This window comes from Periophthalmus magnuspinnatus, chromosome 24, assembly GCF_009829125.3.
Source record: "Periophthalmus magnuspinnatus isolate fPerMag1 chromosome 24, fPerMag1.2.pri, whole genome shotgun sequence".
NCBI classification, from domain to species: domain Eukaryota; kingdom Metazoa; phylum Chordata; class Actinopteri; order Gobiiformes; family Gobiidae; genus Periophthalmus; species Periophthalmus magnuspinnatus.
Window position 1 is genome coordinate 24,572,626 of NC_047149.1, and position 16,206 is coordinate 24,588,831.

The 16,206-nt window shown below is 39.8% G+C and overlaps 1 protein-coding gene across 1 annotated transcript; it reads left to right on the plus strand.

Annotated features, from left to right (window-relative positions):
* The first annotated feature begins 673 nt into the window (after window positions 1-673).
* On the plus strand, window positions 674-16,206 carry chgb (chromogranin B). The gene is made up of 10 exons (XM_055232061.1): window positions 674-822; window positions 957-1,003; window positions 1,096-1,186; window positions 2,426-2,822; window positions 3,589-3,726; window positions 4,972-5,109; window positions 6,386-6,757; window positions 7,482-7,838; window positions 9,575-9,668; window positions 15,849-16,206. The coding sequence occupies exons 1-10, from the start codon at window positions 777-779 to the stop codon at window positions 15,924-15,926; spliced, it is 1,758 nt and encodes a 585-aa protein (XP_055088036.1). The 5' UTR covers window positions 674-776; the 3' UTR covers window positions 15,927-16,206.

Sequence of the window (16,206 nt, forward strand, 5' to 3'; positions counted from 1 at the left end):
TATTTTTATATGTTTTTATTTTTCTTTATTTTCTTTTTCTTTTTCTTTATTTTATTTTTCTTTATTTTCTTTTTCTTTTTATTTATTTTATTTTTCTTCATTTTATTTTTATTTTATTTGTATTTTTTATATGTTTTTATTTGTATTTTTATTTATTTAACAAATAAGCCTAATACATAAAAAAATATTAGTTAGATTTTTTTAAACAATTGAATCCTAACAGTAAGAAGCAAAATAACCATAATCCTCCTTCTCGCTCGTGTGTTAAATCCTGTGGGAGTTTACCCGAGGCAGCTCCGTGTTCACAAAGACAAACACGACGCGTCTCTTCGTGATGTTTTGCCTCCGCCCCTGGAGCACCTGTGTCCGGAGGCTCCTCGTGACATTCAGCCTCTATCCCGCCTCACGCACTTCCAATTAGACACTTGTTCCTGGCCAATCCCGTGCCCCCTCCCCCCCCGTCCCAGCATCCCCATCACCGGGACTAAAACCGACACTAAACACATGATTATATTACTGTTTCCAATCAAATATCGACAGTCACTTGGTGCGATTTCATTCCCCAAATATCAGAGCTAATGAGGCGTGACATTAATGATCCTCGAGCCGTCCTCCCACGCGCTCCTCCAGCCCACTCCTCTGTGTATTTGAGGCGCCTCGGAGCTCCGGTCTCACAGCAGCCAGCGCACCGGACGCGCAACACACTCCCTGCGCATGGGAGTCGATTGAGGGGACTTTTTCAACGTTTCCCTGGATAAAAACCAACAACAACCAAGATGAGACTCCTGTTTGTGTTCGCTACCGTCTACAGCCTCCTATCCGGTGAGTACAACGCTCCAAATTACACATTAAAGTGAGCGGAGCCACTTCAGCACCACGGACAGAGACAGACGCTTTTTACGCACGCTTTTTACGCACGCTTTAATGGCGCTAATGGAGTTTTTCTTTCACCGCAGACAATCAAGCGCTTCCCGTGGGTAAAGAAGGGCAAAGAGAAGACGTGGTAATGTTTGATACAGCTGTTAAAAATGGATGATTTGAGCGGTGATGCTTTTTTTTTTTTTTTTAATGCTGCGTAAATGTCGCACACTGCAGGTTACGCGCTGTTTGGTGGAAGTCCTGTCCAAAGCGCTGTCCAAACCCGACTCAAAGCTCGACCAGGAGTGTAAAGACATCATATACGCGGGTGTGTATGACATTATCACAACTAATGGAGAGTATTTTAAGGTTTGGGGCAAGAAATGAGTAGCGCAAGACAAAAAAATAATGTTGGATGCTGCAGGGATTAGAGCATTTTAGTGATTAATTTAGCACAACAAGAAAGTTCAAACTCTTCTACTGTGCAATATGTAAAAATAAATAGGCTAGATTTAGAATTAGTTGATAAAAAATATGCTTATCTTGCTGTCTGATTAATTTTTGTTTCAGGATTTAAGATTTTGCGTTCAGTTCTTGGCTTTGGAAAATATATCTGCAGTTTTCTTTATTTCTTTTTTTTTTCCATAAAAGTAGAAAACTGCACAAGTAATTTAATTAAGGAGAGACAAAACTATTTATTTTTTAAAATGTTTTGGCCAGTTTGGACATAGTATACAAGCTACTGTCCACTCTGCACCAAAATATGTTTTAATATTTAATTAAGTGCACTCGCCTTCACAGAGTTATATGGGACAGTGGAACTTCAGAGGCTGTTTTCTCAAAATGTATTTTCGCCCATTGGGATGTAAGGATTGGTTCTTAAAGTAGCACCTACACACAACAAACTTTACAATCTTGGACTTAATAAGATAAAGGAATTTTTTAATCTAGTTCCAAGTTTGATATAGTCAAGTTTTAACTCCAAAAAATGAGGCGAAACTAGATTTTTAAAGCAAATTTTCAGTCCGATATAATTTACTCAAACACTAAATAAGATAAAAAAAAAAACCCTCTGTGTATATTTGTTTCTAAAATGACAAAAAAACAAAGAAATTTAAAACTGTCTCTCTCCTGTTTATGTTTTGATTTTCGATTTTGGTCATTTTTACACATAAAACGCCCTATTTTTTATATAAAAACATGACAGGATGAACAACTTGTAATACATTTTTTTCTTACATTTATGTGAGTGAACTACAGCACAAGTTTCAAAATGATATCTCTAAGTTTAATTTTTTTTTCCTATTCACCTGCAGCATCTTGCTTTAGTAAAACAAGAGAGGATCAAAATTTAAAGTGGGATATTCCTTGAAAACAGCTCTGCTCTGTTTATGATTTAAGGCTGTAAGACAAGTACAAAGTTTATTAAAAAAAATATATAAAAAATGAAGAAAATATATATATGATGTACATGTAATTGTGAGGAAAATGTGCCCTCAAATGAGACGATAAAAAAACAATTCGTAGCATTTATTTGTGCTCTGATCCGTGTGTTTTTGTGCTGTAGGCGTCAAACATGCCCCTGCAGTGGACAAAAAGAGCAGTGACGCAGCATTGGCTCCAGCAGCGGGACTCGCGGGTCAGGCCCAAGTCCCGGGATCCGACGGAGCGGACGTGAAAGACATCGAAAACCTGCTCAAAACTGTGGGAGAGAAGAGAGAGACACCGGGAGGAGAGGAGGAAGAAGAAGAACGCAGTCAGGAATCGTGGAGTTTGGGAGGAGAAGGAGGAGAGAGAGAGAAGAGGAGCAAATGGAGGCCGGGACGGTATCACCACAGGAGGGGCAAACGAGATGAAGAGGCTGAGGAAGACTTCGATCGCAGTCAGGAGAGCTGGGGACTGGACAAAAGAGGAGAAGAAGAGGGGGATGAGGAGATAGAGAAGAGGACAAGCTACAGGCCGAGGTAACGATGTTCATGTTCTAACGAGACTTTAACTTGAAACCATCCTCTGAAGTTGTGTTTGGAACGATTCATCTTTAATCGCTTCTTTTCAAGACGCCATTTTGTCGATCAACCCCCCGTTTTCACCTCCACCTGTGACGTACGCACTTCGTTATCCGCTTTTATTTTCTTAATCGTGATACTCGTAGGATTTGGCAGCATCGGTTAGTCATTTTCGCTCGCCAGTGTGATGTTGCAGCTGTCCATAGGGGGCGCCGACAGCTACACGGCTCTTTGTTGCTCGAAAATCAGTGGACATTTTTCTTTTTTTAACTTGTTTTTGATGAATATTGCGATTTAAAATGTGCAAATTTTAAACATAATGATCCACGAGTGTCACAGATTATAAATATAGAGCGACATAAGCACAACGGGACTGCTTTAAAGATGTGCTATGTAACTTTTCTGGTGGCGGAGACGCTTTCGTTACCCGCTTATCTTTGTGGAGATGTTACTGCTCGTCAAAAATCCCTTGAAAAACACGCATTTTTCCTCTGAGCAGGTTTGCCTCTCTACATATCTCACTTATAGCTTAATCTGGTGGCATGAGCTGCTTGTTTCTATGGAGTTTAATGCCATACTGCGGAGCATTCTGAGCACAAGGAAATGTTAGAAACTCAACGTGAAAACTTACAATTTTAGTGCAACTTCAGTCATTTTCACGGCCCAATATTAAAAGTATAATATAATGAAACGGATAAAGTAAATGTCCGTCTCTCCTGCTCAGATACCAGCACAGGAAGAACAAACGCGACGAGGAAACTTTGGGATCGATAGAAGGAGACGACGAACGAAGCCAAGAGAGCTGGGACAAAAGAGGAGGAGAAGAAGAGGAGAGAGAGAAGAGGGTGAGCTACAGGCCGAGGTAAAGACATGCATGTTCTAGACTTTAACTTTAACTTTAAGCTGTGACACTTAGGATCAAAACTTTCAAAGCTGGTTCTGATAAATGTTTCCTTTACTTCAAGGAACCAGTTACACCAAAGTTTTCAGACCTATTCAGCAAAATGGACTTTGCAAAGATTTTAAACATGTCATAGTTGTTTGGTTCTTATTTACACCTGTCGAAATTGTGTTTGGAGTCATTTGTGCATGTTTGAGCATTTCAAGACCTCCACTGTGACACGCCCACTGTGACACGCCCACTGTGACACGCCCACTGTGACACGCCCACTGTGACGAACACTCTTCATTCTCCAGTTTTTTTTAAATAATTTGAATTTTAATAGATTTTTATTTTGTAATTTCCATTTTTTTTTCTTTTTTTTTCTTTTTTTATATTATTTTTTTATTGAATTTTTGCTTTATACAGATTAAAGTAAAAAAAACCCCAAAAAAACCCCAAAAACACACAAAGAACAACAGCACAGCATATTCTTTCCCCAGTTTTACTTTCTTAATTGGTGATACTCATAGGATTCGGCAGCGTTACGTAGTCATTTTGGTACAAATGAACAAAATCTGCTACTTGCTCGTGTGGTAGAAGTAGTTCAGGTATCCATAGGGGGCGCCGACAGCTCCACGGCTCTTTGTTTGCGATGACGTTTACGGCGACGTCAGCTCCATTGGACACTGCAGTTTTCTAACTTGGAAGTCAGCGGGTTTGTTTCTTTTATTAAGTTGTTTTGGGTGAATTTTGTGATTTAAAATGTGCAAATTATAATTTAACGATCCACGAGTGTCACAGATTATAAGTATAGCGCAGACACGAGCATAATGGGTCTGCTTTAAAGGTGCACTGTGTAACTTTTCTGGTGGTGGGACTGCATTTGCTCATATCCATCTCGCAGTTACAATTAAAACTGCTTATTGCTCAAAAATCCCTTGAAAAACATGCATCGTTCCTCCTGTCTACATATCTAACCTGTACTGTAACTTAATCTGGCGTCTTGACCTGCTTGTTTCTATAGCGTTTCATGCCGTACTGTGGAACATTCTAAGCACAGTAATAACATCTCCCCATAGAGACAAGAAAATGTCAGAAACTCCACTTGAAAACCGACATCTTTAGTGCAACTTTAGTCATTTTCACAGCCCAATATTAAAGTCATAATATAATGAAACAGGTAAACAAAGTAACGACAAAAGAAAATCCATCTCTTCTGCTCAGATACCAGCACAGGAAGAACAAACGCGACGAGGAAACTTTGGGATCGATAGAAGGAGACGACGAACGAAGCCAGGAGAGCTGGGACAAAAGAGGAGGAGAAGAAGAGGAGATAGAGAAGAGGACGAGCTACAGGCCGAGGTAAAGACATAGCAAAAGACAAAGTTTAAATCTGTCAACTGGACAAATTGTTGTAAAAGTGAAGATGTTTTGCTGCTCGTCCAAGACACTTCTTCAGTTGTGGTCAGATTACTGCTGGACACTGTCTTATATCTGAAACTGTAAACAGCTTTTGTCTCCAGTTTCAGCCTTAATGACCCTATTTAACCTGTAATAATCCTCAAATTGTTCTCTTTGTTTCTTTTGTTTGCTTTGGGTCTGAGGGTGGACTCATAGATCTGTGAGAGATGATGTTTCAGGTCCTCATTCCGGTTTAAGGAAGGATTGTCTTTCCGAACAAAAATGCTTCTTTAACTCTCCTCTCAAACCATTTCTTTTCTCTGGCTAAGATCTGAACTTGTCGTGATGTTGGGTAATGTGGACCAAGAAGTGCAGTACTTGGGGAAGTTTTACAGTGTTTATTTACAATATGTGAAATGTCATTCAAAAGTGGGGGTAGATCTGGCGGGGAGCAGGAAGCTGGGTGCGGGCGGAGCGATGGGGCAGACGAGGCGGACAGAGCCGGGATGGGGAGCGGAGCGTGAGCCGGGGTCCGGGAACGGGGAGTGCTGAGATGGAAGCAAGGCAAACTGAGCCAAGACAGGGAGCAAGGTGCGGAGCAGGGTCCAGAGACGTGAGATGCAGGAAACAAGATGAGACAAGACAATACGAGGACAGGAACGAAGCCGGGAGCGCAGGAGCCGGGAGGAACCAGTGAATGGGATGTTGACACACGGACAATCTGGCCTCGAGTGTCTGGTCCTGGCTCCTCTTATCAGGACAGGAGGAAAAACATGGGGCAGGAAGAGTGCGGATCGTGACAGAACTTCACTCTCTTCAAAGGAGTGGTTAGTGTGTTTGAGATGGAGATGCACAGCAGATCGTGGTCCTGAGGAGCAGTGGTACATTGGAGAAAGTAAACAGCAACACTTCATAAAAATTTTTACTAACACCGTTGAGAGAGCAGCTCAGGACCCCAGTCTGCCGTCCATCTCCATCTCAAAGACAGAGAAAAGAAATGGTTTGAGAGGAGTTAAAGAAGCTATTTTTGTTAGGAAAGACAATCCTTCCTTAAACAGGAACGGAGGCCTTAGACATCATCTTTCACAGATCTATAATTCCATCCTCAAACCCAAAAACAAACAAAAAGACACAAGAGAACAAAATGAGGACTATACAGGTTGAATAGGGTCATTTATAATGTAATGAAACAGATTGACAAAGTAACTACCAAAGAAAATCCAACTCTTCTGCTCAGATACCAGCACAGGAAGTACAAACGCGACGAGGAACCTTTGGGACTGTCAGAAGGAGACGACGAACGCAGCCAGGAATCTTGGGACGTCGACAAGCGCTACTGGAAACCCACCCACCGCTACCACCACAAGAAGAGACTGCGTCCAAAACGAGGGGACGAAGACGAGGAAGACGACGGTGGGAGGAGCCAGGACTCGTGGGGTTTGGATGAAGAACGAGACAAAAGAAACTGGAGACCTGGGAGATACCACCAGAGGAGACAGAAGAAGGACGAGGAGGTGTCTGAGGAGGCCAGGGAGGAACCGGACGAGGACCGCAGCCAGGAATACTGGGATATAGACCCCCGGAGCAAGAGGGAGTGGAGAGCTGGGAGGTAAGAGTACAACTACTTCTACTACTACTACTACAAATACAACTACTACTACTAATGTCACCACTACTGCCACTACTACTACTACTACTGCTGCTGCTGCTGCTGCTGCTGCTGCTGCTGCTATGACTGCTACTACTACTACTAATGCTACTACTGCTACTACTACTAATGCCACTACTGCTACTACTACTACAAATACAACTACTACTACTAATGTCACCACTACCGCCACTACTACTACTACTACTACTACTACTAATGCCACTACTGCTACTACTACTACGTTACCACTACGATGACTAAGACTACTACTACATCTACTACTACTACTGTCACCGCTATCGCCACTACTACTACTACTACTACAAATATGACTATTACAGCTACTACTACTACGACTACTTCTACTGTCACTACTACTGCCACTACTACTACTACCAACTACTAGAGCTAGAACTACTACTACTACTACTACTACTACTCTGACAAGGACCACTAGTACTACTACTACCACACCTACTACCACACCTACTACCACTGGCACTGCTACCAACTACTACTACCATCTACTAGTGCTAACATTACTACTACTGCTATCGCTCAATTACTACCATTATCACTACTACTACTACTACTACCACTACCAAATACTACTATTAGCACTACCTACTACTACTACTACCTTGAAAAATGGTAAAACGTTTTAAACTATGACTTTTTTCAGGTATCACCAGAGGAGACACAAACGTGACGAGGAGTTCACTGAACCGGACAACTACCGGAGCCAGGAATACTGGGATTTCGACTTGGACAAGAGGGACTGGAGACCCGGGAGGTACCACCAGAGACGACACAAACGCGGCGAAGAAGAGGACGGGGAACGCAGCCAAGAATCCTGGGGCCTGGACAAGAGGGATGAAGAGGGATGGGAAGAAGAGGGGGAGGAGATAGAAAAGAGGATCTGGAAACCAACGCACCGGTACCACCACAAAAAGAGACTCCACAAACGCGATGGAACGTCGACTGAGGAAGAGGAGGCGAGCGACGAGGAAGCTCCTGTGGACAACAATGAGGTTCTAAGGTACTTTTACAACTCATAAAATACTACATAAAGTACACTGCGCTATTGGAGCGTTAGCAACCTTCACGAATATGTGCTGAAAAAACGAAATATAGACTGTTAAAGATGAATTGTGTAACTTTTCTGGATAAGGTTGAGCCATTGGCGTGTTTCCAAGGAGATTTTTGAATTTTCCGTTGGTATTAAACTGGTCAAACAGGCCAAGTTACAGGTAAGATCTGTGGAAACTGGAGAGACTCAGTAATACACCGTAAGAATACATGTTTATCGATGTATTCCTTAGCCATAAATGTAGGATATCCAAGTTTAATGCCATATTGCGGAACATTCTGTGGACTGTAATATGAGCTACGTGAGACGAGCAGGTGGCGAACACTCCTCTGGGAAAGTTACACAGTGCACCTTTATGTTGTGGATTTTAAAATATGTATATATGACTTGATTTTAAAGTACCAGTAAAATTCAGAATATTTACGATAGAAACCTGCCTCAGTGTCAAGGCAGCAGACAAATCCAATAGTCTCTGTGCACATTAGCACGCTAGCTAGCTCACTGAGTCTTAAAACTAACAGTCACTTTTATTAAAATCTGAAAACATAAAATAAACCTGTTAAAATTCACATTAATTAAAATAAAGACTAGCTAATTGGTTTTAAATGTAGATTACTTCAGTTTGTGGTGTTGTTTTAATGTTTATTATGCCTCAAAATTAGCATTAGCATTAGCATCTGTTTTTCTAAGCAGTTCCCTGTCCACTGTCTGACCTTAACCCCTCTAACCTCTGACCCCTGACCTCTAACCCATGCACAGCTTCCTGTCCACTGTCTCATCTTCAAATATTTATTCATTTTAGCGCAACTCTGCAAAAACCACAGAGATAAAACTGGACAGGAAGTAGTGACGCTAACAGTGACGTTGCCGGTTGCTTGTTGTGCAGATCCTATAGTTATTGGAGCAGCAATAAAAATGTAGTACTTTTAAATATCATTTTAAAATCTGTCATTTCTGTTATTTGCCCATTTGATAGGATTTTTAATAAACCAGGGGGTGACATAACATTTACTTTTCCAATTGTGCTTGAACCAGACTGGGAGAATCTCCATGAATCACTTTTGCAAAAGTTATTTAAATTTAAATCAGGGGGTTTTAATGAGATAATATTAAAAAAGAGAGTCATTATCTGTCCCATATGGAGAAACTGTGGAAACTGAATTTATACTTTACAAGGGTTTCAATTATTATTTTATTGCTATGAACAGAGACTGGGACTTAACACAGTGTTGCATAATAAAAAGATAATAAAATTTACAAAAAAATAAAAATAATAAAAATAAATAAATAAAAATAAATAAATAAAATTAGATACAAATTAAAATAAAATAAAAATCATTAAATTAGATAAAATAAAAAAATAAATACAAAAAAATAAATAATAAATAAAATCAATAAATACATGTTAAAGGTGCATATTATATCTATGTAGAGACACCCCTGAAAAGACTTTATGGTTTCCTAGGTATCATTAGTTATAAAAAACACCTGTACTTGGCTGAATTCTAGATACTCACGTTTAATCCCTCTAACATCTTAACATCTCTATGGAGACAAGTCCTCGGGAAAGTTACACAGTGCACCTTTAAGACATAATCTATTACTGGACCTCATTTCTTTTCAAAGTTTGCCGTTGTTTTTAGCTATAGTTAAGCTGTGGTTTCATATTCACTATTTTTCTTCAGATACGCGATGGAGAAACGTAACCCGTGGATTTACAAAGGATACTACCATCCCGCCTGGTACAAGAGAAGCCCGGAGTCTGCCGTTTCTGGGAAGGTAAAAACACAGCGATTTAAAGGACTATATATAGCGATCATTTAGCCCATTCTCTCCACTCTCTAATCTTGTAATTGTGCGCAGATGGCGGCTGAATTGTTAAGTTATAAAATAAACCAGCTGGTCGACCATTTTAATCAAGACGAGCCAATAAAAAACACGCCTCAGAGAACGATTACCCCCCAGGAGGCGAGTGCTTAAGTCAGAAATAGACCCGTTTACTTAATCACCCAAGTCCAATAGTCGAATATAAAATGTGCCGTTATCAAAGAGGCTCAACCAATTTGAATCTGGATTTGAAAATAATCTAACTGTGATTTTGCCTCCTCACGTTGTCGATTTAAAGCGTTGCTACTTTGCAGTTGAAGTTGTCAGCGTTCCCTAGCGGTGTGATGCTAATGCTAACTGTAGGCACTGCTCTGTCTGAGGTTTTGTTAGACTTTAATCTGAGGTTTGTTTTAACGTAATCTGGCCGGAAAGAACTCATTTAGCTGGAATTACGGCAGGGGAGATGATTTGTGCTGTTAAACAAGTCTCTCGCACATTATAGTCACAAGCTAGCTAGCGTTAGCCAACAGTTTTTCCAGTTAGTCAGGACCGTAAATGCTCCTCTTGATCACATCCTCCTAAAAATGCGTTGTTTAAATCTATTTTGTATTTTGTATTTCTATTTCGGACAATCTTAAAACAATTTTTTGGCTCTTTGCTAATGTTTGCATTGCGTCTCCATGGTAACTGCCGAACATTCCGCCATAGACATACGTGTAGAACATCGCTAGTGTGACGTCACTGCAAAGTATCAATAGTGAGATAAAAAATGGCTGTGAAAAAGTTAGAAAAAATATCATTGTTTTGTTGCAATTAGATTTTTATTTTATCTGGGCCAAAAAAAAAGAAAAAAAAAGTCGTTGCTGTGTGAATGAATAATGTGTCAAATAAATGGACGAGTCAGTTTATATGACAGAAGTAGAAATATCCAGTGAACTTGTGATCTAAATAGCGCCCTCTACCTCACTGTTAGCGTCACTACTTCCTGTCCAGTTTTATCTCTATGAAGTTTTTGCAGAGTCATGTTAAAATGAATAAATATTTATAGATGAGGCAGTGAACAGGGATCTGTAGGTGGGTCAGGGGTCAGGGGTCAGAGGTTGGAGGGTTAGGGTCAGACAGTGGACAGGGAGCTGTGGATGGATGTCACTGACAACATGTTAAACACAACACAAATAAAACAAATACTTCACCAGAGACACTTCTGTGTTTAGAAAGAGACATGTTTGTGTCTCAATGCTAACGCTGATGCTAATTGTGATAAAAATAAATATGAAAACAACTGAAGTAATCTACATTTAAAAACAATTGTGTAGTATTTTTTTTATTAATTTGAATTCTAACAGCTTGTTTATTTTACGTTTTCTGATTTTAATAAAAGTGACTGTTAGCTTTGAGATACAGTGAGCTAGCTAGGGTGCTACTGTGCACAGAGCCCATGGGAATTAGTTTTGAAATAGACTAAATGCAAATTTCCACATTTAACACTATAGATCCATAATGCAACAGAAATACCTTTAGCAGAATCAAATGTGTTTTATAATTTGTTTGTAGAAAACGTCTAAACTACAGGATTCGCCAGTTTTACTTCCTAAAAAGACGTTTTGTTTCATGGGGACATTTGTTACATAAATAGAAATTGGTTCATTCTTATCAAAGTGACCATTCCTTTCTTTTTTTCTTTCCTTCTTTACTTGCTTTCTTTCCTTATTTTTCTTTCTTTCCTTTTTTTCTTCTTCCTCTTTTTTCTTTTCTTTCCTTCTTTTTTCTTATTCTTTTCTTTTTCTTTCTTTCTTCCCTTTTTTCTTTCTTTCCTTCATTTTCTTCCTCTTTTCTTTTCTTTCCTTATTCTTTTCTTTCTTTCCTTCTTTCCTTTTTCTTTCCTTCTTTTTCTTTCTTTCCTTCTTTTTCTTCTTCCTCTTTTTTCTTTTCTTTCCTTCTTTTTTCTTTACTTCCTTTCTTTCCTTATTTTTCTTCTCCCTTTTTTTCTTTCCCTTTTCTTTTTCTTTTCTTTCTTTCCTTTTTCTTTACTTCCTTTTTCTTCTCCCTTTTTTCTTTTCTTTCCTTCTTTTCTTTCTTTCTTTCCTTATTTTTCTTTCTTTCCTTCTTCTTTACTTCCTTTCTTTCCTTTATTTTTCTTCTCCCTTTTTTCTTTTCTTTTTCTTTCTTTCTTTCTTTCTTTCCTTCTTTTCTTTTTCTTTCTTTCCTTCTTTTCTTTTTCTTTCCTTCTTTTCTTTTCTTTCTTTCTTTCCTTCTTCCTTTCCTTCAGTCCATGTCGTTTCCTTCAGTCCAAACTCACATAAAAATCATTATGTGCCGATTTTCACTCAAACACAGAGCAGCACAAATGAACTGGACGGATGTCGACACATTTGATTATTTAAAATGTACTTTTTCAAATTTCTAGTAAAATTATTCAGACTTTGCTCCCGTCTGTAGCTGATTCCGTCTGACGTGTCTAAACTGTGACTCGATCAGCCCTGAGTCCAGCCTCCTCGCCCCATGAGTTACCGTCGTATTATGATTCTTCAGCCACACATCACATCACTGCACAACACCGTTTAGAATAATGAGAAGTGCAGCGGAGACGTCGTGAATGAACCGTCATAACCAAAAGTGAATCTGAAAACAAGCAAATCATTCCTCTGCTCTTCCAAATACATAAAGACGAAACTGTTACGAGACGTGGGCTACACTCTCTCTTAACCGGACGATACTTGACTTTATTTTCTTGTTCAGGAAAATGGCGTCTACTCCACTCACTGTATTATAAAAGCAGCTATTTGTGAGTCACGTGTTACATTTGCTGCCGTAAATTTATCAAAACGGGCCAAGTTATGGGTCTGATCCGTGAAAAACAAGCTCACGCATAGTAAAAATGCAGTTTTTCAAGGCATTATTAAGCAAAAAATATCTTACAATAGCTTTAAAATTCACTATATTTACCCGAAAGACCTGATCCAAGGCAGTACGCAAACCCATTAGTCACTGAATGAATGAATTTGAGTTTGTTTGTTTATTTTTTTAAGACAAAACAGAACATTTTTTTCATTAATTACAACCAAAAAAAGGATCGGGTTGAAACCACGTGCTTATGTAAGACCGTCCTGACCAACACGTAACTCCACAATAGTAACGTAACACAATTTATTTACTTATTCAAACCTAAGTGAATAACAAAACATTTACAGCGCCTGCCGTGAAAAATAATAAATGTTTTAATAACCTTAAATCTGTCAAAGTTCGACCATGACGCTCACTAACGTCACGGATCAACAGAGGATTGACTTAACGACGACGCAGAAGAGGTTAACGGTTTATTCTGAGACGTGTTTTTCACTTACGGTTCAAATTTGGACAAAGGCGCTGAACTGGGTTGTCAAAAGTATCGAAAAATAAGGTAGTAATCGATGTTAAAACTGGTATCGAAACTAGATACTCAATAGAGAAGGTTTCGATATTAAAAAAGTCACATTCACAGGACAGAAATGAACCTTTCCTGAACAAATATAAAACACACAGACTCACACCATGGACCTACTGGACACTGAGCTCTGTTCTCCACTTTCTCTTTCCCCTCTTCCCTTCCTCTCTCTCTACATTCCTTTACGCCCTTTCTTTCCTCCACCTCTCCTCGACTTCCCCCTATCCCCCCCTATCCCTCCCTTGTATCTCTCCCTTTTCTCTTACTCTCTCTACTCTCTTCCCCCTTTACTTTCTCTTTCTTTCTCTCTGTTTCTCTCTCTGTCTCCGTTTCTCCCTTTCTGTCTCTCTCTGTCCCTACATTCCTTAACCCTCATTCTTTCCTACCCCTCTCGTTGTTTACCCTCTATGCCTCCTCGTTTCTCTCTTACTCTCTTCCCCCTCTCTGCTTTTACTCCCCATCTTTCGCTTTCTTTCTTTCTCCCTTTCTGTCTCTTTCTCTCCATGTCTCTCTCTCTCCCCCTCTCTCCCTATATTCCTTCACCCTTTCTTTCCTACCCCTCTCCTCGTTTCCCTCTATGCCTCCTCGTATCTCTTCGTTTTTCTCTTACTCTCTTCCCCCTCTCTCTGCTCTTACTCCCCATCTCTGTCTTTCTCTCCCCCTCTCTCTGTCTGTCTCTCTCCCTGTCCCTACATTCCTTTGCCCTCTTTCTTTCATCCCCCTCTCCATGTCTTCCCTCTATCCCTCCTTGTATCTCTCCCTTTTCTCTCTTACTCTCTCTACTCTCTTCCCCCTCTCTGCTCTTACTCCCCATCTTTCTCTTTTTCTCTTTCCGTTTCTCTCCCTGTCTGTTTCTCCCTTTCTCTCTGTCTCTACATTCCTTAACCCTTTCTTTCCTACCCCTCTCCTCGTTTTCCCTCTATGCCTTCTTGTAACTCTCCCTTTCTCTCTTAGTCTCTTCCCCCTCTCTCTGCTCTTACTGCCCATCTCTCTTTCTCTTCCTCTGTCTCTCTCCCTGTCCCTACATTCCTTTGCCCTCTTTCTTTCATCCCCCTCTCCGTGTCTTCCCTCTATCCCTCGTTCCTCTCCTCTCTCCCGTCTCCTCTTTCCCTCTTTTCATTCCTTTACTCTCCTCCCTCCTCTCCCTGTCTTCCTCTCCTCTTCCTCTTCTTCTTAGACTTAGTGCTGAAAATCACATTCCACTGTCCAAAAAGAGTGTTTTTTGTTTTTTTTTATATATCATTGTGGCATCGGAATCAGTATCGAGTTTATTCCTTAGTATCGAAATTGAGTTTGAAATTGACTTGCGGTTGAAGCAGCCGTTGGCGCATATTGGCAGCCACTTCTGTCAGTTTGTCCCAGGGCAGCTGTGGCTAAAGATGGATTTTCAAAACTGGAAAACTTTGCATTATTATTCAATCGTTTTGGCTGGAGCCTCTTTTGCTTTAGACCAAAGTGAGAAAGTTTTATCTGTAGTTTAAGACTGCTGATGCTGTACATGAATAATTAATCTATATAAACTCTGTATAAAAACAAATGCAGTAGTTTATGGCAGTGATTTTCAAACTCTTCACACTAAGCACAACCTAAGACGATATTTTTCGAGTATCGCCAGATCTAAACCCGGGACTATAGTGTTAAAAATGGTCTAAAATGAGACTAAACCAGGTCTAGTCTCAGCCTCGGGTGGGTACAGACGAGAAGAAGGTAGTTTTTTAATCTCAAAATACTCAAACTGCACAGAGTTCCACGTACCACAGTTTGAGAAACACTAGTTTATACGAATGGAAATCTTAAGAACTCATCATGTACGGGCAATAAAACTCAACAAAATCCTCGATCGACTTTATACGTGCTGCTGATCGATTAGTCAAGTACGTCTCTTTATGTATGTGACCCAAGCTGCACTTACAAGACTACACCAGCAGGGGGAGTTCACGCAAAAGCAACTGTTTATGCAGAAAACGTGTCAGATTAAAGCGCCCATATTACGATCTATGTTGTAATGTTGTTTCCTCATCAAAATCAGAGCTGGAGTTGTGTTTTGTTTCATTCGCACATGTTTAACACACAAACCCTGCGTATTTAGGCTGAGAAAACGCTCTGTTCCACCTCGTGATGTCATCATGTGGTAAAACAGGAAGTGCTCCGCTGTGTTTTTAAACTCCACACCCCTTCATTTCTAGAATCGTTTGATTGATTTCAGCTCTGGAAATTACCAATCTCTACTGAACTAAAGGTAAAAAAAAATAGATGTTAACGTGCAAAACTACCACTTGATGACATCACAAGGTGGAACGGAGCGTTTTGAGCTTTGGAGATGTAGACAGACTAATAACAAACTCACTCAGACATGTGTGAATGAAACAAAACACAACTCCAGGTGCGTTTTTGAGGAGGTAACAGCATTATAACAAGACTTAAACCTCACAAGAGTCAATTCTGCGTAATATAAGACCTTTAAACTTGTAAATTTTTACGTATAAATGCCAAAATATACCCAATCTTCAGCTAAGTTACTCATCAACTTCTCCTTTCTGCTTCCAAAGTGCTTCACATAAGTCAACAAAACAATAACACTTAAATATCCTCTCTAGCTAGTATTAAATGCCAGGGAGACGTGCACAAATACACCATCGACTACAGGACTGTTAGATACAAAACATGCCTTTCTTTTAAATGCATCTGTTCCTTTCTTTCTCTTTCAGGAAAAACTGGAGAATCTTGCTGCGATGGACCTGGAGTTACAGAAAATTGCTGGAAAGTTGCATGGAAACACGGCATAAAACTCCAGCGACGTCGACATCTTCTTAGTTCGTATCTGACCGCGTGTTTGTTCATATATTGTGCTTAGAATGGAAAAAAAAGACCACAAAAATAACATTCCTGGAGCGTTTTCATTTTGCTTACCTCGTATTAGTGATTAATCAATATATTCTGCATGGGAATGTAACTGTTTGTATAGAGAAAACACTAGGGAAATGTCAAAGCCGATCTATTGAAATACTGTAAATGTTTAATTATGTCCCGTCAACTTGTCTCAATAAAATGAAATATTCTGGGACC

Bases quoted from the DNA above. Each gene is read 5' to 3' on its own strand.
- chgb (XM_055232061.1), top strand. From the start codon at position 777: ATGAGACTCCTGTTTGTGTTCGCTACCGTCTACAGCCTCCTATCCG. The intron at 823-956 runs GTGAGTACAACG...CTTTCACCGCAG, and splicing joins CGTCTACAGCCTCCTATCCG to ACAATCAAGCGCTTCCCGTG. The intron at 2,823-3,588 runs GTAACGATGTTC...TCTCCTGCTCAG, and splicing joins AGGACAAGCTACAGGCCGAG to ATACCAGCACAGGAAGAACA.